This window comes from Triturus cristatus, chromosome 7 (genome assembly GCF_964204655.1).
Source record: "Triturus cristatus chromosome 7, aTriCri1.1, whole genome shotgun sequence".
NCBI classification, from domain to species: domain Eukaryota; kingdom Metazoa; phylum Chordata; class Amphibia; order Caudata; family Salamandridae; genus Triturus; species Triturus cristatus.
In genome coordinates this window covers 184171346-184194169 of record NC_140590.1, presented here as the reverse complement: position 1 = coordinate 184194169, position 22824 = coordinate 184171346, and the positions used below count along the sequence as shown (strand labels likewise).

At 47.3% G+C, this 22824-nt stretch overlaps 1 protein-coding gene across 1 annotated transcript in view; it reads left to right on the top strand.

The window, feature by feature from the left end:
* Positions 1-22824, top strand: part of LOC146809179 (alpha-tectorin-like) — a 934770-nt gene that overhangs the window by 803397 nt on the left and 108549 nt on the right. The window contains exon 18 of the mRNA XM_085614840.1: positions 11134-11382. Within this exon, the coding sequence (XP_085470966.1) occupies positions 11134-11382 (249 nt within the window). The remainder of the gene's footprint in view (positions 1-11133; positions 11383-22824) is intronic.

The following is a 22824-nucleotide window of genomic DNA, read 5'->3' as shown; positions in this document are numbered from 1 at the left end:
CATCTTTACTGCGTTCTGTGTACCAGGATAAATCAGGATAAAGATTCTCACGTTTCCCAGGTATCGATACCTCCTGTTCATATCCATCTCCATTACGAAATGGATTCCTGTTCTCTGCATTGTACTGCGGGTTTCGATCGGCCAATCTGTGTCGATCCTCTCTCCTTCTCAACTCAGGGGATTGATCCCTATCATCTCTACGTCTGCTGTTAACATAATCATCTCTCCCCCTCTCTCTTTCCCCCTCTCTCTCCCTGTCTCTCTCATGACGGGGGGACAAATCACGTACATAACGGCGATCATCACGATGATCAGAGCGCCCACGGCGGTCGTCATCACCGCTACCGTCAGAAAAACCACGATCACACTCAGTTGTCCGAACACGCCGGGCACCCTCCTTTCGATCCAAGCCACGTTTGCGAAACATTTCCCACAAACGAGAAGTAGTCTCACCATCAATGTCCTCCTTCCGCACACCATCGGCCATAAGACCAAAAAACATATCACGTCTAGTAAGTTTATTGTCACCAGGAGTACGAGTGTCAGGCCGGGATTGCCGTTCAGGTTTAAACCACTCACCCAACTCACCGAGTTGGCGTACCGATTCCAGCACCACAGATAACATGTTACCAGTCTGATTAATCAATAAAGTCATCATAACCTGCTTATAAGCAACAGGGGAAGAACGAATAATACGATTCCGCACAGAAGATGTCAAGAAACCATCAAGCAACCTGTCAGCAGTATTTAGAAAAATTGCGGTTTTCATCACCTCCTCTTTGAGACGTTGTGCAGCATCGCGCAAAGTATACTCAGTCAGACTCAGTAGGATATTTTTGATTACAACCCTCAGTCGCCAATTGAAGCAAAGAAATTTGACCACCAACATTAAAGTTACGAAAATGATCCTGTACAGTAGAATCCGAACTCAAGGAACAAAACTTCAAACAATCGCCAGAATGCAACATAATGCCAGCAGCGCCCAGTTCATAAAGGCGCACCATCCATGTGAGTAAGGTCTCACCAGCTCGCTGCCGAAATCGCTGCAAAATATCACTAATTTCTTGTTGAGTAAAATCCTCCAAAGAGTCTAAAGCAATACCATTCGGAGCACCGGGAGCCTGCTGCAACTTCCGCCGAAAAACCGGATGCACTGAGACCACGGGACGAGCATCACAAGGAGCTCGACCAGTACACAGAGAGGAACAATCAGTGTAAGAAGCATCGACCCCACTCGAAGGACGAGCGCAAGCATGGGGTGCACCATCAGAGGCGCAAGAAGCAGACCTACAATCACGGCCGGAGCGAGAGGACTCGCGCTTGGCAGACTCCTCACCCGAGGAAGGAGAATCACTCGAGTTCCAGATATTACCATCCCATTCATCAGGATTCCAATCCAGTCCGGCTTTCGCCACGACCAGACGCACCTTTCGCTTCGAAACCCGACCACGCCGATTTTTGTATTTATAACGAGCAATTCGCACAGCCGCCCTCTCGGCAATAGTTTGGTACGTCTCAAGTTTGTCAGCAAGCAACTTATTTTTACACCGCAACAAAGTATGAGCATTCTGAATCTCAACAAAGTTCGCTTCCGCATCCTTATGCAATATCTGCAACTGCAACAACCTCTCATGCAGAATCCTGTACGCAGACAGAACAATCCAACCTCTGCGCCCCAAAACGGGAAGCTCATCACCCTTAGATACCGGCGCCTTCTGTAAACAAGTAATCACATTAGCCGGCTCCGCCAGCTCCAAAAAAGAATTCCAATTCTCACTCAAACCAGTAGAATCAGCCCACTCACGGGCTAAGGCTTCATAAGGCGTTGAATCCCAGCCGGGAATATCAACGGGCAATTTAAAAGTAGATTTCGACTTTCTAGAAAACATCTCGAAACAGAAAGAAAAAGAGAAAAAGAGAAAGAAGAAAGAAGAAAGAGAAAAAACTGCACTCACAATTATATAGAAATAATATACAAACGAAACCACGCACGCGCCGAAAGCAAACACGATACAACCACAACGCACACAGGTTTCGTAAACGGTTCGTGACGCCAAATGTTCTGCTTGGGTTTTCGGATCAGATAGAACCCGCTCATCAGAGCCTCACTAACCCAGACAGAATGCTACCCCTTCCCTAGGGCCTATTTACAATAGTGCAACCACATATATCTACCACCTAAGGACAGGGAATTCCTACTATACATACCAAGACCTCTTATAATCGGTGGCCTCGCGATCCCATACGGATCCAGACCTCTCTGCCCATACGACAGTATCACAAGTGGCGGCCTCGCGATCCCATACCGATCCAGACCTCTCTACCCAGACGGCAGTCTCAGCACAATCGGCGGCCTCGCGATCCCATACGGATCCAGACCTCTCTGCCCATACGACAGTATCACAAGTGGCGGCCTCGCAATCCCATACGGATCCAGACCTCTCTACCCAGATGGCAGTCTCAGCACAATCGGCGGCCTCGCGATCCCATACGGATCCAGACCTCTCTGCCCATACGACAGTATCACAAGTGGCGGCCTCGCGATCCCATACGGATCCAGACCTCTCTACCCAGACGGCAGTCTCAGCACAATCGGCGGCCTCGCGATCCCATACGGATCCAGACCTCTCTGCCCATACGACAGTATCACAAGTGGCGGCCTCGCGATCCCATACGGATCCAGACCTCTCTACCCAGACGGCAGTCTCAGCACAATCGGCGGCCTCGCGATCCCATACGGATCCAGACCTCTCTGCCCATACGACAGTATCACAAGTGGCGGCCTCGCGATCCCATACGAATCCAGACCTCTCTACCCAGACGGCAGTCTCAGCACAATCGGCGGCCTCGCGATCCCATACGGATCCAGACCTCTCTGCCCATACGACAGTATCACAAGTGGCGGCCTCGCGATCCCACACGGATCCAGACCTCTCTACCCAGACGGCAGTCTCAGCACAATCGGCGGCCTCGCGAACCCATACGGATCCAGACCTCTCTGCCCATACGACAGTATCACAAGTGGCGGCCTCGCGATCCCATACGAATCCAGACCTCTCTACCCAGACGGCAGTCTCAGCACAATCGGCGGCCTCGCGATCCCATACGGATCCAGACCTCTCTGCCCATACGACAGTATCACAAGTGGCGGCCTCGCGATCCCACACGGATCCAGACCTCTCTACCCAGACGGCAGTCTCAGCACAATCGGCGGCCTCGCGATCCCATACGGATCCAGACCTCTCTGCCCATACGACAGTATCACAAGTGGCGGCCTCGCGATCCCATACGAATCCAGACCTCTCTACCCAGACGGCAGTCTCAGCACAATCGGCGGCCTCGCGATCCCATACGGATCCAGACCTCTCTGCCCATACGACAGTATCACAAGTGGCGGCCTCGCGATCCCATACGAATCCAGACCTCTCTACCCAGACGGCAGTCTCAGCACAATCGGCGGCCTCGCGATCCCATACGGATCCAGACCTCTCTGCCCATACGACAGTATCACAAGTGGCGGCCTCGCGATCCTATACGAATCCAGACCTCTCTACCTAGATGGCAGTCTCATGCGACAGTTCATCCTATGATCACCATAACATACAAAAAGGGAATCAATCTCACTATTCATCAGATCACACAAGGATTGCCAGTTCGAGTATAGCCTGTTCTTAGGTTCGAGGGGCTCCTCTTTCCCTTATTCAGTTACCACTTACCTGATCAGGGTTAACATCTGTTCATGTAGCCGCAGCTGACTAGAAGAATAGGCTACCCTCTCATACAAGAACACGCAGCACATGTTGGTTCACTACAAACTGGGTACTTTATTACTCATTACATACGTAATCACATAACATTACAATATAACACATAACCTGCAAAGAAAAGTGAAAGATTAAGTTGTACACTCTAATAAGAAAGGGTCGACATCACCTTAGTAGTATGTAGCCTGCACTCAGTGGTCATCTAGGTTCCCTTCTCATCTGTGCCTCGGCTCGCCTGGAATCACCCTTCTCCGAGTCACTGGGACCTCTTCCTTATCGGCTACTCTCTCCTCTCCGGCTATTCTGCTAGGAGAGCATCTGTCTCTCGGTTCTTCTCCGCCTTCAAGATGGCGTCTGTCTTCCCTGGAATAAGTAGTAGCTTTACTGCTAACGGCTAGATGCCGCCTACGGACTGAACATGTAACTGCCTCAGACTTTCACTAATATAGAGGTGCGTTTTCTCATGGAAAATTCCGGCCTGTAACCTGCCGCCCACCAAATTCTTGTACCTCCCCGTACCAAGGACACGTTCCCAGCCGGCCGGCCTGATGTAGTGTCTTCGGCATGAAGAAAAATACAATCCTTCGATAAGGGCCGGCCTGAACCGGTTCTCTCCAAGCGAATAACACCTCATAACTAAAACATTACATTTGACCTAGAAGCATCCCAAGCTGCCGGAGCAGAAAGAAAGATGGAGTCTCTCCCGTTTGAGGCCTACCAGGCCTGAATTCAGCACAGCTCCATGAAATACCCTCACTACAGGACAGGTTATCCCTAATACTAACGAATCTATCCCCTAGGCTATGTGTGCAAGCCCTGATCTATGGGGAGGAGCACAGGATCATGTCGAAGTGCCTAGTAAATAGGCTCCATTCACTACTCTAACCCTTAGACTTGAATGGTAAGAGACTGAAGTCACATTTAATCATCTTTTCCTCACAAGAAGGCCGGAAAAATCGAGCAGAACAGGAGCCTAATAGGACAATTACGTAGCGGCTTGAAAGAAGCGCACATCAGGAAAGTAAGAACCAAATTTAGATTCCGCTGAGGCATGATGAAGGTGAAAACATGTTGGAGCCTATGTATAATAGGGGACTTGCAAAGGGATGGCTAATCTGGCAACCGCAAAAATGCAGAGATGGCAGAAAGAAAGCCTTTTAAGGTGCCCTGCTAGCCAAGAGAAAGAATAAACTGAAGGACCTGAGAAAGGGGGACAGAAAGGGGTCTACCTGTTTTTCTGCACACCATGCCATAAACTTGCCCCAACGGATGGTGTATACTGCCTTGGTGGAGGGATGTCTGGCTGCCAAGATGCCATTACAGACTTTGGATGGAAGGTCGAAAGCTGCCAACGTTGCCACTCAATCTCCACGCATGAAGGCAGAGTATTGACAGTTCCAGGTGGAGAACCCTCTCCTGCTGCTGTGACGGAAGATGCTCCCAAAGGGGCAGCCGGATCAGAGGACCGATGGGCATGCTCAGCAGCTCCTGATACAAGACTCTCCAAGTCAAGTCCGGAGGCACAAGGATGACTTGGGCCCACTTGTTCCGGATCTACTTAATAACTCTGAGAAGGAATAGTATGGACAGAAAGGCGTACAAGAGGCCTGAACTCGACTTGTGACAAAATGTGTCACTGAGCTAGAATAGCCTTGGGAACTCTAGAGTATAAAACTGCTAGCATTGCATGTTCTCAGCAGTGGCCAACAGATCTAACCAAGGTTCTCCCCAATGCTAAAAGATACCTTGCACCACCTCTGGATGGAGATGCCATTCATAATCCGCGAGATATCTTTGGCTGAGTTTGTCTGCTCTGGCGTTCAGAGATCCCGCCAGGTGTCAAACCCCCAGGGAATTGCCCTGACATTCCAGCCATGCCCAGAGATGCAGGGTCTCTTGTCAAAGGGTCTTTGACCCAATCTCTCCCTGTTTATTGCAGTACCACTTGCTGTCCGTGAACACCTGCACTAGCCTCCCCTTAATGGAGGGTACAAAGGCTTTCAATGCCAGTCAGATCACTTGAAGCTTCAACAGGTTGATGTGGAGTCCGGAGGCCTCTGATCTTAACCTCTCGCAGATGGCCGCCCCATGGTTGTATGACTAAACAACTACCACTTAAACAACGAATGCCTAAACCACGAAGGCTAAAACACTACCAAAGCCAAACCACTACATACTGTACAACAAATTACTAAACCACGAAAATGAATACTTTTTCATATTACCGGAATCTACCAGTCAAGGGGTCAATTGAAACAGTCTGTGGAAGATGGTCACTTTTAATTCTTGATTCAATGAAAGAATCAATAGTTCAGTGAAAAGAGAGATAGAGACAGGAAGCAAAATTCATGTACTGCTTTTCGTAAAGGTGGGACATGCCTATATGGAATTTGGTCATCACTATTTGATGTCCAATGATGACTAAGATTACATTTTGCCCAAAGTTTTCCTCAACTATCCTTTTTGATAAGATGTCTTGTCTTGGATGTTCTACAAAATCCCCCTCTCCTTCTATATCAGAGGTGCTTTGAAATGGGGTCAGCCAGACTGAATCAGGGTTTACGATGTATTCAATTTTCACAGCTGACACTCATATTCAGCCTCCTATTTTTCAGATGGTATTTTCAACTCCCTTCTAATGGATGTCCCTAGATTTCTGCACAAACTCCTGTATTTGGCTGCGATGTATTTTTTCAACTCAACAACCAGAGAGATCAGTTGCATCAAGCACTGATCTTAATCACATTACTGAAAAACAAACAGTGCCATCTACTGGCCTAACATGCTAAATTAAAACAAACTAATATTTCTACATCGTAATTAAAATCAGGAAATGTGCAAATTAATTTTTAAAATAATATTACACATTCCTAAATTATTAAATATATCCAAAAATCAACATCCCGTTCCAAAATATTTTATTATAATTGCACTTGCATTTGTGATTAATTATTAACATTTTAACACTTACCTCTGGTTTTGTAAGTCATGGTTCAGGTGGTCGTTGTTCGTGTACAGTAGTGGTTAATGAGGTTGTGGATCTGATAAAGGTCGTGGTTAAGGATTCGTTGTTTAATACAATCGTTGTTTAAGATTCGTTGTTCAGGCTGTTTCCCCTGCCCCATCCCAGTCGTGACACATCTATCACTACTGTTAGATCTGGTTGAGGAAGGGAGAGGGGTCTGCAGTTGACCCAATCGCGGTTTGTTAAGCACCACTGCCAATATTTCGCAATGTCCTCCGAGATCTGGACCATGTCACAGAGATTTCTCTGATGCTGTGCCCACTGGAACTTCCAATTTCAGTGCAGATCCAGCAAATGCCAGCGGGCAAGTGTCGCATGCAGGAGGCCTAGCAGTCTCAAAGTCGGTCTCAGCGAAATCCAGAATAAAGGCTGAAACATCGGTATCATATCCTGGACTCACTGTTTGGGAGGATAAGCCCGAAACTGCACTGTGTAAAGAATAGCACAGATGAAAGGCAACGTCTGAGAAGGGGGTCAGGTGTGACCTCAACACATTGATAGAGAACCCCAGAGAGTGCAGATGGGAGACAACTGCCTGGAACAAGTCCGCCTTTAACATACAGTCATAGAGAAAGGGGAAGACTGGCACTCTGATCTCCACAGTTGAGCTGCAACCACTGCCCTCACCTTGGTGAACACCCGAGGGGTGCAGGTAAGGCCTGAGGGGAGCACTGTAAATTTAAAGTTCTCGTGGCCTACCATGAACCAAGGTAACTTCTATGGTCAGGCAGGACAGGGATGTGAAAGTAAGTATCCTGCAAGTCCAACGCTGCCATCCAGTCTCTCTGGACCATCGCAGACAGGACATGACAGGGCGTGAGCATTTTGAATTTCTCCTTTTTCAGTAAGAAATTGAGAGAGCTCAGGTCTAGGATAGGATAAAGTCCTCCATCCTACTTAGGTGCCAGAAGGTAGTGGTAATAGCAACCATGACCTACTTCTGATGCCGGTTCCCTCTCTATGGCTCCCTTGGCCAAGAGAGCTGCCACTTGCTGGAGGAGTAAGAAGATATGGTTCTCTGACAGCCTGTCGCAAGTGGGGGGCATGGTTGGAGGGGTAGTCACAAAGGGAAGGGATTAGCCCCTTTGGACAATCTGGAGAATCCAGTGGTCTGATGTTATTGACCTCCAGTGGTGTAGGTGATGGCATATCTTACATCCCACTGGGTGTCCATGGTAGTCAGAGGGCAAAGTAAAGAGGCTTAGAGACTGCGTCTGCAGGGGGAGTAGTGGACTAGACCGACTACTGGATACCTGACCCACAAGGTCTGCAGGTACTGTGTTTTCGGCCACGGGGGGCTGTGAAGCTTGCATGCAGTAGTGGCCGAGTGGGTATAGACATGACTGGAAACCCCCACTGTGGCCACAAAAGGAGAGAAAGGTCATTTCAGTAGGTGAGGGTCAAAGGAAAGCCCCAAGGACCCAGCCATAACTCTGCTGTCCTTGAAGCACTCCAGTGCTGAGTTTGTCTTGTATCCAAAGAGACAGGAGCCATCAAAGGGCATGTCCATGAGCAAGGACTTGGCATCCCCTGAAAAGCCAGTGGTTGTCAACCAGGCATGGTGCCTAAGAGCCACCGACGAAGAAACTGCTCTGCCCAATGAGTCGGTTTTGTCCAGTCCACAGCGTATAGCGAACTTAGCTGCATCCCTCTCGTCAGCAACAGCATGAGAGAGTAGGGCCTGGGCCTCCTCCGAGACCATAGGCAGTACCTGCACAATTGAGTTCCAGAGCGAGTGGGAGTATCGGCCCAACGGTCAAGCGGTGTTCACTGACTCTTCAGAGCCAGGCTGGCGGAAGCAAACATCTTCTTGTCTAAGGTATCCAGCCTCTTGGATTCCCAGTCCAGTGGAGTGGTAGGGAATGTGCCAGAATTTAGTTTGGACGTTGAGGCTTGGCCACCAAGCTCTCCGTGGTGGGGTGTTGGGTGAGGAATTTGGAGTCCCCTGGGGCAGGGCACTGTCGGTGGGTAATTGTCCTATTTACAGGAGTCACAGTGCAGGGTTAGGACCAGGCTCTGAGTAGACATCCGTGAGGGCTTCATTAAATGGGAGAAGTGGTTCGGAACTCCCAGCTGAAGCACCTCCTCAAGACATTCGTCCTGATAACCATGGAGGAAAGCTGAAGGTTCAGGACCTCAGATGCCCTCCTCATCACCACTGCAAATGAGTCACCCTCTTCCATAGCCACAGTAGGGAGAGAGACCAAGCCAGTTTCTGGGGAGGTGTCCAGTCCATTGGCATCTGCCAAATCCTCACACGTGTTGTCTTCATTGGGGTCTAGGGGCTGATATTCAGAAGGGTCCAGTGGTATCTCCCAATCTTCCGCAAGTCCCAGCCCATAGGAATGGAACTCGGGCTCCTCCCTGGATGGAATGCCTCCAGTCAGTGCTAGATTAGTTATTGGACAATGCCCATCGGGCTCTGTGTCGAAGTCAGGGACAAGAACGGGGGCACTGTCGGTTGGCTCTGGCAGCACCGGGGATGTTTGTAGTGGGAACGCACCAGGGCCACAATCCCTCCATGGATCCAAGGGGCCTGACTGGTGCTGGGGGTGAACCCTCAGACGAAAGTCCAGTTGGGCGGGGGCCGCTCTAGCTCTAGGAAACTCAGGGAGGTGAAGAGACAGCCCAGGCGCAGGCTCAACCGCACAGCCAGGCCTTGAATGATAATGTTACTTCGAGTCGTCTGATGACTTCAATAGACAGTGCGAGTTCGAAGATCTGTTCAACTTCTAATTTTTGTGGGACTTACTCGAGTGTCCAGACGACTTTGAGTGTGTTGATGGTTGATGGCTATGCGACCTTCGTCTTGATCGAGACCGTTGCAATGTCACACATCTAACGGCAACGAGCTTGAGGGATCGCTCCCTCAGTGCCTTGAGGTGCATGGCGTAGCAATCAATGCAGGTCTTGGCATTGTGGTTGTGGTCGCACTCGAGACACCAGAGGCAGATGAGGTGTTGGACCATCACTGACATTTTGCCAGTGACAGGCGCCACAGGGCTTAAAACCAGCCATCCTCATTGACATCCCTGCTACACCAGGAGATAATGTCTCAAAAAATCTTCAACAAATGGCCAGAAAAGGTCAGTCAAAAAGTGACTGGGGGGAGCTCTTGTCTGGCACTAACTGGCGCGGAAAGAAAATAATTAGTTTCTGCGCACTATGGTGGTGCCTATATAGGCACCGCGCCCATCACTTCCGGCATGGATGAAGCCACCAGATCCAAACGTTGCCACCTACACAGGGGTACTGCTCATTAATTTTTTTCCGGATCCAGTCTGAAGCCTAAGGATAATTCTAAGCTAAGAAATCTGCGGCTACAAGTCTTTATCATATAAGGCCACCACCCTCACACTCTGAATGAAGCGATGGGGTAGCCCCCAATATTTGGTATCTGTACTATTACTATCCACCTCTAACTCAGGCATTAAGCGGCATAGTGCATAGAAGAAATTAGATCTTCGAACCATTTCCTGAACTACTATGAGAAGACAGGACATAGGTGGGAATAAGAAGTAACCTATTCCTGCTCTACACAGATCTCAGACATGATTAAGTGGTATGGGTATTGCCACATGTAGTCATGTTTAAAAGGGCAAGCAGTTCTTAGTGTATTAGAATGTGAAACCTCTGAGGCCCTGTATAGTGAGCTGATGTCTAGGTGAACCAAAGCTACCCAGGTTTACAACCACCACCATTCTTACTTTACATGTTGGTCAACAGCACACTCTAGATCCAAGCAACACCAGCCATTTGGCCATTGAAGGAGGCAATCATACTAACAACAGTTCAGCATCCAGTTTGGGAAACATTCACTCCTGCTTATGTGAGTGACTATAGAGAAGTATTGCTATGCTCCTAGTGACTCCCTAGCCTTTGCGCACTAAGGAGAGAATGATAGCAGCTTGTGGGACAAGCTCGAGTCAGCCTCCATCAATGAGACACTAAGGGCAATGGAGGTGTGTAAACCTAGTTACACTCAACCGGAGTGATGCCATTATATGTGCGCTCCTGTGCAGCTTAGCCTTCCAGGTGGATGCTGGAAGAGGTTGATGATTATCAGGATCTTCCTTCCAAATAAAGGAAGAGTGGTAGATTGAGATATGATTGTGCAATATCCATGAGAGTGATAGAAGTGCATTAGATGGCTGGGCAAAGTGGTAGACATTGCACGTGTGTGCCGAATGACTTTGATCCTATCATTTTGCGCTTAGTAGCTAGAAGATCCTGACTACTTATGACAGTCCATCTGTACCACACTACAGTCAAACATCAACTTTGGGAGACACTGATGTTAAACAGTTTATAATTATCTTGTTTTTTGTCTTTTGTGTTTGCTAGTATAGTTAGCACAAAACTTCCAGATGACCATGGCATCTACAAGACCACCATGCTCTTGTATCAAGACCCCAAGTATAGGCAACATTTTACCGAAACTCCCATCCAGCTTAGTGTGGATGACACAGTATATGTTGGTCTCAGTATTTCGGGTGCCAACCCTACCATGTTTGTACTGACCATAGCGGAGTGCTGGGTGACTGCAAGCAACGATTCTTCATCAGGCTTCAGATGGGACCTTATCTCAAACCAGTAAGTATATGTTTATTTTTTACGCCCTCATGGACGTGCTCTTGGTCTGTATTTTCACTCCTAAACAAATGAAACTAAAATATCTCTGTAGTTTGAGGCTCTGATTACGTTGATGTTATTGAGGATGCTGTCTTTCGTGAATGTTAAGGTATGTAGTGACCTGATACTTAACAGGATGATTCACTTATCTTTCTCCAGACCTGTGCCTCCACCTTTCTTTGGCATAAAATACAATTTGCTTCACACTTTAAGGTTGGGGATAGAAGAATTCTAGGATTGGCAACAGGAAATGTACTCACAGCACTGTAGTATAGAACAAGTTTATTTAGAGGTAAAATTATGCCAACTGAAGTACTAAATACATACTATCCATGCAAATACTATACAGCACACTATACCCGATCAGCAAATTAATACTGTCTTCATGAAGTCCAGTCTATCAACAATTGTAAAGATACACCCACCCCTGAAAAGTCCCTCACTTAAGAATCAAGAACCTGAGAGAAGGTATGCCATGGCTTTGCACAATAGACCTCTACCTGATCCTGCTAAATACCGTTTGCTCAGCCTTTTGCCATCAAATGCTTGCATTGGTAACATAGCCTGAGCGGGCTATATTAGTTCAGCTCTCCCACACTGAGTGATTTGATTCACAACAAGAATGTTCTTAAAAATGTCATCAAAAGCAATGGCAACCGTCCACCAAACGTTTTGTACCTTGATAGGAACCTCTATCATGGGCAAGTGGTGTTCTGTAAATTTGACAGATGGTTGTCAATCAAGGTGGCAGGCAAAATGTCATCCACTACCCTAACAGACAATTTATTGACTGCTGAACTCTAGATGTAGCTACACATGTTTTTATCCTGTGTTCATGCCACCTGCATGCAATTTGATTTTTTTCTTGATGTTAGCTTCTGGATTACCCAATGTGTGACTTGGATCTATCCTGGAGAGCTGTTTATCTGACCATGCTGCCCATGCCCATGCGACACTGCAGCTGGGTTAAGGGGCTCTGCTTTGCAGACGCAGAATATGAAAGAAGACCAAAGGAAGTTACCAGCATCTGTTAGGACCCCACTGTGCATGATAACGCCACTTCAATCAAGGGCAACTTCAAGTTAAGCTGAGTATGTGTTACAGTGGTTGAAGTAGAATCATTACGAGAAGCTGGAGAAGGCTGGGAGATTTGAAGCGTTACAACTCAGACAGAAGTAATGCTGGGTGTAGCACTTCCTATCCGACACATTTGAAATTAAACGTAGCATGAGACAGCGCTGTTTGCTATTGCTCATTGGGCCTCACATACGAGGTTTTGACGCATCACAGCAGGTCACTTTGCTGTGCTGTCCTGCGTCTAAAGGAAAGGGCAGGAATGCATCGTATTTATGATATACAGGACATTCCTATCATCTCCCACTGCGCTGGCACCATTTTGGCTGCCTCTCTCCAAAGCATGCACCCTTGCGTCATGCAGGATTGTTTTTGTGCAGGAACGGATACCTTCCTGCACTATCCTGAATCAAAACTGTGCAGAGAGGCGTTTTCCTCATTCCCGAATGCAGCACACATGGAAAGAGGAAAAACCAAGGAGAAATGAAAACATTTCTCCTCATTATGCCTGCTCTGGGGAGGCGTAAGGTTTGGGCGCTGTCCCAGGTTTACGTGATTTAGTAAATCTGGGACAGTGTAAGTATCCATGGGTGTTGCATGGGAACACCCACTGCAATGCCCATGGAACGCCTACTTAATAGAGAGTAATGCAATGCAGCACTTTTCACTGCCTTGCCTTACTCCATATCTGTGAGGCCATGCAAAGCAATTCAGAGTGGCTTTGCATCGCCTCATGGATATGATTGAGAGGCCTGTGACAGCGCAGCATCAAAAAAAGAGCACAGGCCTCCTAGTCTTTGGATGCTAAGATCCACAGATCACTCCCGGTGAACGGTACTGCAACACCCACAAGTCCCCAGAAGATTTTACTCTACACTGTCCCATTGACATTGTCAGAGGTTATGTCCCTAAACAACAACTTTTCACTTTTTTTCCATCTATAAAATCCTCTGGTATAAAAGTGAGGCACTGCGTGTCTAGAACCACAGGTGGGGAAATACTTGGAATCTTATCCTGGATTCTAAAAAATATGAAATATCTGGCCATTTTTCTTAATCGAGGCTCTAGGGATATGGTTTGTGAAAACATCCATCCTTTGTTGCTGTGGACAGCAGAGGATTTTTAGCAATGGTCAACATTACAAATTTCACTATGGGGCTGGGTAAAAATTGTTAACAATTCAAAAGCACATTTTAATTTCATTTCTTCAATGATTTCCTTGCATATCCCACATATCCCTGTTCGCAGAGATTCACTCTGCGATCAAGAAATGTATTTGGGGTTTGGCGAGACCTCGACTCAAGCCAGCCAAACTGCACGCAACAAAAGCTGAAAGAGTCTTCATCTCCCTCATGTGGAGTCCTGTTCCCTGGCTTACCAGCTCCATCATGAGGCCCCCTTGCTTCACCCATGCCTAGTGTGTTCTGATGGAGAAAGACCTACAGAGAGGATCTGTAAGTATTCTATTGCACTGTTGGTAGGACGGCAGACGGTTTTAACCCTATTCTACACGCCACAACATTGGAATGGCAAATAAACATCTTGGGCTGGAAAGGTACTTGCACATGGGAGCATTCCTGTGGAGGAACAAAAGCCTTAAGATTGGCGACGGGGTGATTTTCTGGACACAGTGGGTAAGGGCAGGCATTTATGCAACTGATGCCGTGCTCAACTGCAGGCAGTGGAAATCTTTTGAGGGTTCAAGACTGTTGTACTACCGGCTGCTCAGTTGTGGAGAGATACACAACTCACACACTATGTATGTTCAAAACTGTATGTCTCACCATACTCTCTTGCTGTCTCACCAATACAGAAGCATTTTAGAATCTTTAGTAAATTCAAAGAGGTAGTGTCTGGTCTGTATTGAACCATAATGGGTACACTTTTTCAACCCCATCGCACTTCAGAACAATTGTAGAGACTAAACGCCCTGTCCAGTTTGACAATGGTGAATAGTCTAACATGCTAACACACAGTGACAAGGGGCTCAGGTAAGCTAGTCTTGAATTAGCTACTTTAAGATGTTGTATGTAGGGCATTGTCCACACTTACACAGCACTCGGACCCCATGAGTCTGAATTCAACTGGAGAGATATGTGGACAGGCCACATGCAACATACTACACCTTGTTTGATATTGGCACAATCTCTCCCATTTTTGGTCTCAAATACAATCATCACAGGGCTACATTATTTATATTTCAGTCCTGTTAGAAATGGGATTTCTGGTTGGCTAAGGCTTGCGCCAAAGCCAGGCAGAAACCACCACTCTGGTCAGGGCAAGGGAGTTACACACTGAAGATAACCCCTGCTCACCCCCTTGGTGGCTTAGCACGAGCAGTCAGGCTTATCCCAGAGGCAATGTGTAAAGCGTTTGCGCAACACACACACACAGCAACAACAAACTAGGCACACCACAAAAGAAACTCCACACAAGGTTATATAAAAAATAGCCTTTGTATTATCATAAACACATTAGAAACCTAATCACACATTTACTCTGTGCCAACTGGCATGGGCAATATTCATAGAGGATTATGTACAGGACCAGGCCATTCGGGCCATGGTCAGAACCATCAGGACAGGTAAGTAAATCTAAAACACAACCAGTAACTACTGGTACAGTAATGACCTCAGCATTATCACGTTAGGCATAAAACACATTAGGCCCAAACCTCTTTACCGCAAGCACATTACGCAATAGGCCTCACCAGCCCAAACCCATTATGGATAACAGCCTAAGCATAAATACATTACACGTTAGATATCACAAGCATAAAAACACAGTATGCATCTCATTCCATGAATCACATTTAGGCCATTTATTGCACATAAATATCCTAAGCATAAACAAGGTAAACACTCACTGTAGTCAGGAACATTTATGCATTGGTCATCACGTAAGGGCCTGATGCCCTACCAACACTCTCAACTGACCCCCTGGCCAACTGGCCTTTCACTGGGGCCCCCCACTGCCCTATGTCCTGCAAGTCAGGCGCTAAGAGGGACCTCTCTAAGGGCCCCGTGGCAGCCTCTGCAGCAACCACACAATGCGCACATGCACTGGGGCATGGGGTACACTCACCCCCTCTTGACCTCAGAGAACTGGCCCCCAAATGTTGCGGCTGCCCACTGTCCGGTGGGGAAGCTGTGACCAAATGAAACACTGGCACCACTGTGCCCTGAGTCCCCCACTGGGACTCTACAAAATGAATGTGCCCAACGCCACAGCTGCACCAGGACAAAGATCAGGCACCGGCACCACTTCTGCTCTAGAAGCACCCACAAGGCCCAATGGAGGGGTTAGGCACTGACAATGTGCCTCGAACCACCCCCTGACAGCTCACATCTTCGCCCCACTCACCGGGGCTGTCCCTCAATGGTCTCTGCCTCCTCCAGTCTTCAGGCACCGCCAATGTGCCTCGGCCGATCTTCTTGCGGGGGTTTCCCTTTGCTCCTGGGTCTGGCCCCGCTCACAGGACCACTCTCTCGCTGGCAGGGAGAGCTTCCACAATCGGGCTGGGAACCTGCGAGGCTCCGATCGAATCCCTCCTCACGGCACCACGCTCCCGGCCGGGGACTTCCTTCCATGTACGTCCCAGCATGGGGTGGTCTCCCACCTGGGTCTTGGAGTGTGGCGCTTCTCTTCAGGCCCCACTGCTCTTCCTGGTGTGCACGAAGGCAGGGTAGGCTCCCACTCCCCGGCACAACTCTGCCTCTTTTTTGGCCACCAGTGCGCAGGGTGGGCTCTCGTCTGCTTCCTTCTGCTCGCGGAGCGCCCCGCCCACAAACGGGCAGCTTTGCCGGGCTACCGGGTCGCCGCACGGTCGCAGCGGCCGTTTCTTTTCTCCTTCAGCGGTGGCAATATGGGGTAGGCTCCCGTTTTCAATAAAGAAACACTTGCGGGGTGGGCACCCGCTCGAAGGTACCAAACGCGGGTTGGGCACCCACTGTGGAAGTATGCAAAAAGAAATGCGGAAAACGAGGGGTGGGCACCCACTCCCACCGGCAGATCGGGGGAATCCCCAGGTCAGGATTTCCTCGATAATCACAGCAGCAGCGCGCTGCACTTCGCCAGTTCCTGTTCCTTAGGGCAAATGAAAATAAAGTGCTCACGAGGCGCTTGAAGACAAAAGTTCTAGTCAGCAAAGTCCTGGGGGCACAAGGCTGGGCTCAAGCAGGCCAGCACACAGGGCACTCCAGCAGGGAGGCAGTCCCTCGCGGCGGTTCCTCCTGGGGCCCAGCAGCCGCAGCCCCCAGCGTCAGAGCAAGCACAGGAATAGCACACCAACATGGGGTCACAGCCCCTACATTTATACTTAGTTTTCCTTTGTCTGCCCTGGCACAGGGTTTGGGGGAACCAGTCTCAACTGGTTCTGGGGTGTTTTGGAGCACTTTGCTTACAGTGCTCACAACCTCCTTTCAGAGATGGGACTCTGCCATCAGACACACCACAAGGGGGCGGAGCCAGCATTGTACAGGCCAGGCACTGACCTATTCAGGGACCAGGGGATTACTCCTCCCACTACTCCTAATGCAGATGCCCTATTCAGCCTAGTGCTGACTCACCCTGGCCCTCCTGGAGCCACACACACCTCCCAGCCCCTAGCACTCAAAAGCCAGACATGCAATACACATCAGGCAGGCAGACACATAGCACACAGAAATGCCAACTTCTAAAATTGGGATTTCTAAAATAGTTATAATAAATCTGCGTACACCATTGAGTAGCATTTATTATCACTATTCCAAACATCCCAAACTTGACCACGCTGCGCCTCTCATATCAGGGATCACCACTGAAACATTTATCAGGGAATCCTCAATGCATTCCTATGGGAGGGCAGCCCCACAGTAGTGAGAAACCAAAATGGCTGTTTGTCACTACCAGGACATGCCACACGCTTAGGGTACATATCCTATCCTTTACCTACAATGCCCCCACAGGGCTAGCTAGGGCCTTCCTTAGGGGTGACTGACATGTAGTAAAAGGGGGGTCATGGACATGGCACACACTTTAGGTGCCACGTCACAGCGGCAGTGACACTGCACGCACAGGCCGTGCAATGGCAGAGGCCTGAGATAGGTTTGAAAGGCTACTTTGGTGGGTAGACCAATCAGCGCTGCAAGCCCACCAGTAGCATTTAATTATGTGAGGTACCACTTTACAAGAGACTGACAGGTAAATTAAATAGGCCAAAACAGGTGTAGACCAATCTTACCACATTTATCACAGAGAGCACACACACTTTGTGCTGGACAGCAGTGCTAAAGTGCCCAAAGGCCTAAAACCACCAACACGATGGCAGAAAAAAGGCTAGGGGAAAGGCAAAAAGTTTAGGGATGACCCTGCAAAAAGAGCAAAGTGCAACAAGTCCCATTCGTCGTGTTACATGCTATAACCAGCATTGAAGGGCTTACTTCACACAGGAGCATGTGGTTGGCTATGGCCCCTATGATTGTTAAAGTCTGTCCACTTAGGGTTTGGAGGACTCCACAAGTCCTGAAACATTTAGACTAAATAAATGAGTGATGGTCATAGCAGGGCATGAATGTAATCTATACAAATACAAGCCTTACAATCAGTTACCAGCTTTTTAAATGCTTTGGAAGCACTTCTTTAGACTCCCCTGGGAAAGGCTCTTAACTGACAAGCTCCAGGGGTACACTTCTCCCCCACATTTCTCCCTTGCTGTGACATACTGTACTACATGCAATATGTTGGCCCTCTTCTTTTGCTCATCAACTAAGCTACACTTGTTGCAGGACCACTTGACTAATTGCCGTTTCATGTTATGTCCTGAGCACTCTAAGGATCTGACCCGCACACAGTACACGTCTATGGTGCTGCATCCAAGCAAAGGCTTTTCAGATTCGCCCCCTTCACATTTTGAATCACATTTTGAATCCTTGCTGAGACACATTATATGCTACACCCCCTTCCAGATTAAGAGGTAGGATATACCTAGGGACCCAGCTGCTCCATACAGCAAAACTCTACTTTCTGTGTGCAGAAAGACCGTATCCAAATGACCTTCTTGCAGCTGTGGCACCTCGTCAGTGGTGGAGGAGCGCCGTCCCGCTGGCTCAGAGCCAGCAGCTATTTTATTATCGGGTTTTTTTCCGCTGCTGGCTGAGCCTGTATGTGTAGGGAGCAGGCGAGGCCAGGAAGAGGAATTAAGTGCTATGTAGAATTCTAAGTGTGCATGTCTGTTTGCCGGCCGTCTTAGGCCGGCCAAACAGACATGCACTGTGGTAAATAATTTAATTACCGGTACTTAATTTGATGCGGAAAATCTATAATAATAGCTCAGTAAAATAAGAGGCAGAATCCGTGGTATTAGAGGTTCGGAACGGGCTTTATTCCAAAATCAATTCGAATTGAGGACTCCATATTCCGTCACCACGAAGGTTCAGGAAGTGAAAGACAATACTTTATTGACAGATAATCATATTTATAGAAGAGGCATTATAGTGAAACAGATGCAGGAGGCGTAACAGTTGATAACAGAGATAAAATCATACATGCGTAACTAAAATGGGTGTAACTAGGCGTAACTAAAGAACGTCATTAGATATGATATCATAAATGGGTGGTTCCATGAAAGAATTTCGCAATGTCAGCATAAATACTTGGCAGAGTTGCGCGCGCAGCAGCATGACGTATGATTGACGTGTAACTAGAGGGTGAAGGGGACTTGACATTTAGCTCTACATGTGGAGACAGAAGTCTGGGGTTATGTCAACCTAATCCCAAATCATATCTAATATCCTATGTTTAAAGAACTGTGTTATCCAAAAAGAGAGGTCTCTTAGGATAGAATCTTATTCTATACTGACTATACTGACTGTTAGTGCGTGTACAAGCGTCTAAGTGTCTACACTAGATGCGAGGGGGTAGGAATATTCCATGGTAACGGGCTATGAATTACTTGCATGAGGGCAGCGAGGCCTGGCCCCTTTGCACGGAAGCTGGAAGAATGTTTACCTAAACTGTTAGACAGGAATGCATCGGATGAGGAGCGGAGCAGAGCAGATAATCTTGAAGGTGAAATACAGTTTTTGGCAGGCAGATAGGCCAACAGGCCGAGTCAGGCACCGTTAGCCGCGCAGGGAGTAGGACAAAGTTCATGGATACAGATGCGAGCTCAGACTGGAGCTTTCAGAGGCAGAAGGCAGGAAAAGGCTTGATGGCAGAATCAGGGCCTACTCGCCTGGACTGTAAAATGGGATAAATGAACCATATAAAGCCGGTGGCCTTTCATACTTAGGAATAGAATATCCGGCCCATTCATGGCGGATCTGAAAGAGGACATGTTGACGGTGGACGCACATGTGTTTGCGTCTTCATAACTGGAACTGGAGGGAACATACATGTACTTGTGATTTATACATGAAACCGTTGGGGTCCAAGATAGGGGACATAACTGATCATAAAAATCCATATTTCCACATTCCCTCCTTGTCCCCTACTTGCCCTTAAGAGATATCAATCTTCATCAATCCGTTGATCTGTTCATATAACATCATTTGTTCTTCTTTCTTCTTCCGGGATCTTGAATGAAAACTTGGATGTGGGATACACGAGGTGGCACATAGACCACAAATCGCTGGCCCACATTGTAGACATAAGCAGCAACTGAATAGTATGAGAAAGCCAATACCTAGGAAGGAGAGCATTCTCCATCCCCAGGCTGACAACACGCCCCAGAACCAACCGGACCAAGTCCAGGTGCCTGGACTCTGGTGTATCTGGCTTACAATCTTATGAAGGCGGGTTATGGCTTTATATACTGACGGTGAATTTTCTGGTATGAAAATGCAACAACTTGATCCGATGACCCTACAAGCTCCGCCCCTATCGGCCAGGATGACATCAAGGACAAGACGATTCTGAAGCACAACAATCCGCATAGCAGACTGCTCTTCTGTTAAATTGCCTAAGGCGGAAATAGTTTTGTTCACTACTGCTTCAAGGGTTCTGGTTAATCTACGTATCAGCTTACTATTAGTGACTGTACCTATATAAGGAAAGAAACCTTTATTGAAATCTGTGTATTTTTCCCATGCTGTTTCAGTGTAATCGACGATTGGGAGATCTCTCTGCTGTCTATTGTGTACTAAATGAGTATTTCTATGATAATCAGGAGGAGCTAAGAAAACAGGTGGTAGAAGGAATGCTATGTAACAGGTACCATCCCAATCTAGAGGTAGGCGTATATATGCGGTCTGGCCACATATAAAGTAGGAATGACGAGAAGCTCTAAATGTAGACTTGCCTTGATCACTGAATTTTATCACAGTGGTGCATTTACTATGGCCCATGTGTATGGAGCCATTCTTTCTTATGCATAGTTCCCCTTTAACTGGGAATACGGACATGGCGGACAAGATTGGTGTAGCTTCAGATTCAACGTTCAGGATCATGAGATTAAGCGTAAAATTACCTAATCCATATACTTCATTTTCTAGATCAGTTCCTGTTCTTTTGGGAAGTCCCTCCTTGTTAGGGTAGCAGACTTTAAGCAAAACTAAGTTCAGGTTTCCCCATACCCAGTTGTCTTGATAAGCTACTGAGTTTGAATCTAAGGAATTAATTAAACTAAACCATGCTCCACAGGAGCCATTGTGTGTGAACGGATATGGAAAGAGAGGCAGAATTCCCTTATAGTTCTGATAGGGAGGGAGTCGGCCACATATCCAACAATTTGTAGCATTGCTAGTCTGATGGGAATGATGTAACATACTAATAAAAGTGTTGTTGCGCAGCGCAAATCTATATGACAACTCATGCGGGGGTAATTCACTAAAAGAATGTTCAGCAGTAACATTGTAAACATGTTTAGAAATAGGATAATATATGTGCAACAATATACTTGCAGCGATTATTAAAAGACATAAGAAAAACAAAATTAATAACGTCACTGTGCAATGACTACGCAGTGATTTACAGTACGCATGTTTTTTCAACTGCATTTGATTATTTCTTTCTCTATTCCGGTCCAGAGGATACATGTCAGAGACAAATTCAACCGATTCACCTTGGAGAGGACTTAAACAATCAAATTGTCTGACTTATTGGACCGTAGTTTTAGTCTATATAGTTCTGAGTTCGATTGTTCAACCAAAGGAAGCTTTGAGTCAATTGGTGAAGACACGCGAGGTGTAACGTTTACATCAGACGGTAGTCCATGAAATTTCTTGATATGACTTGAATGTATCCAACCTTTGCGACCTTCGATCTTCACGGCTGTCCTCGTGGTGAGCAGTACAAGTTGAGGCGATTTCCACCTAGGATCCAGCTGAGTCTTCCGGTCAAAATAACGCACTAACACCAAGTCCCCGGGAACTACGTCATGGGGTTTCACCTCGGTGTTGTCGGGAAAGGCTGCAGCTACCTGTGAACGACAAGATTGTAGTGCAGACATCAAGGAAGCCAAGTAATCTGTCAGCATATTACAGTCAACGTCAGTGATTTTACGAGGTATAGGCGTCCCCCACATATTTGGTGGTCTACCGAAGATCACCTCATACGGGGATAGCCCTGTTCGAGAGTGTGCTACCATTCTCATGTAAAAGAGTGCAACTGGTAAGGCTACTACCCAGTCAACACCTTTCTCTCTACATATTTTGGACAATCTAATTTTCAGAGTTTGATTATGTCGTTCCACGAGACCTGCTGCCTCGGGGTGTCGGACACAGTGAAATCTCCATTGATAACCTAACAAAAGTGAAACGTGTTTCATTAGTTCGGATGAGAACGGCTGGCCGTTATCTGAGTAGACAGCACGTGGTAAACCGTACCGTGGGAAGAATTCTCGAACTAACTGTTTGGCAGTAGTCGGGGCAGTGTAATCTGAAACCGGGTATGCCTCTGTCCAACGGGAAAGAGCACAAACAACTACAAGAACATATTTGAATCCTCGACATCGTTCCATCTGGATATAATCCATCTGGAGGACTTCAAAAGGGTGATCAGGAGGCTGAAATCCACCCTGTTCTACGGGAATGCTTTTACCTGGGTTAAACTGACAACAGATCATACAGGTACGAACTTTTTGTTTAGCTGCTGCTCGTAAATGTTTGTTGAACCAAATGTGTTGAATGCTGTCTAGCATAGCCTTTTCTCCTAGGTGCGCTGGACTATGTATTGTATTAATGATAACTTGGACCATTGAGTCGGGAAGAAACCATATAGATTTTTCCTTCGTCATCCATCCCTGATCGGTTTGGATCCCTCCTAATTCAGTCCATTTCTTTATTTCTTCTGGTGTAGCATGTGTCTGTATGTCAATTACGTCAAGAGCGGGATCCTTAACCATCATGCAAT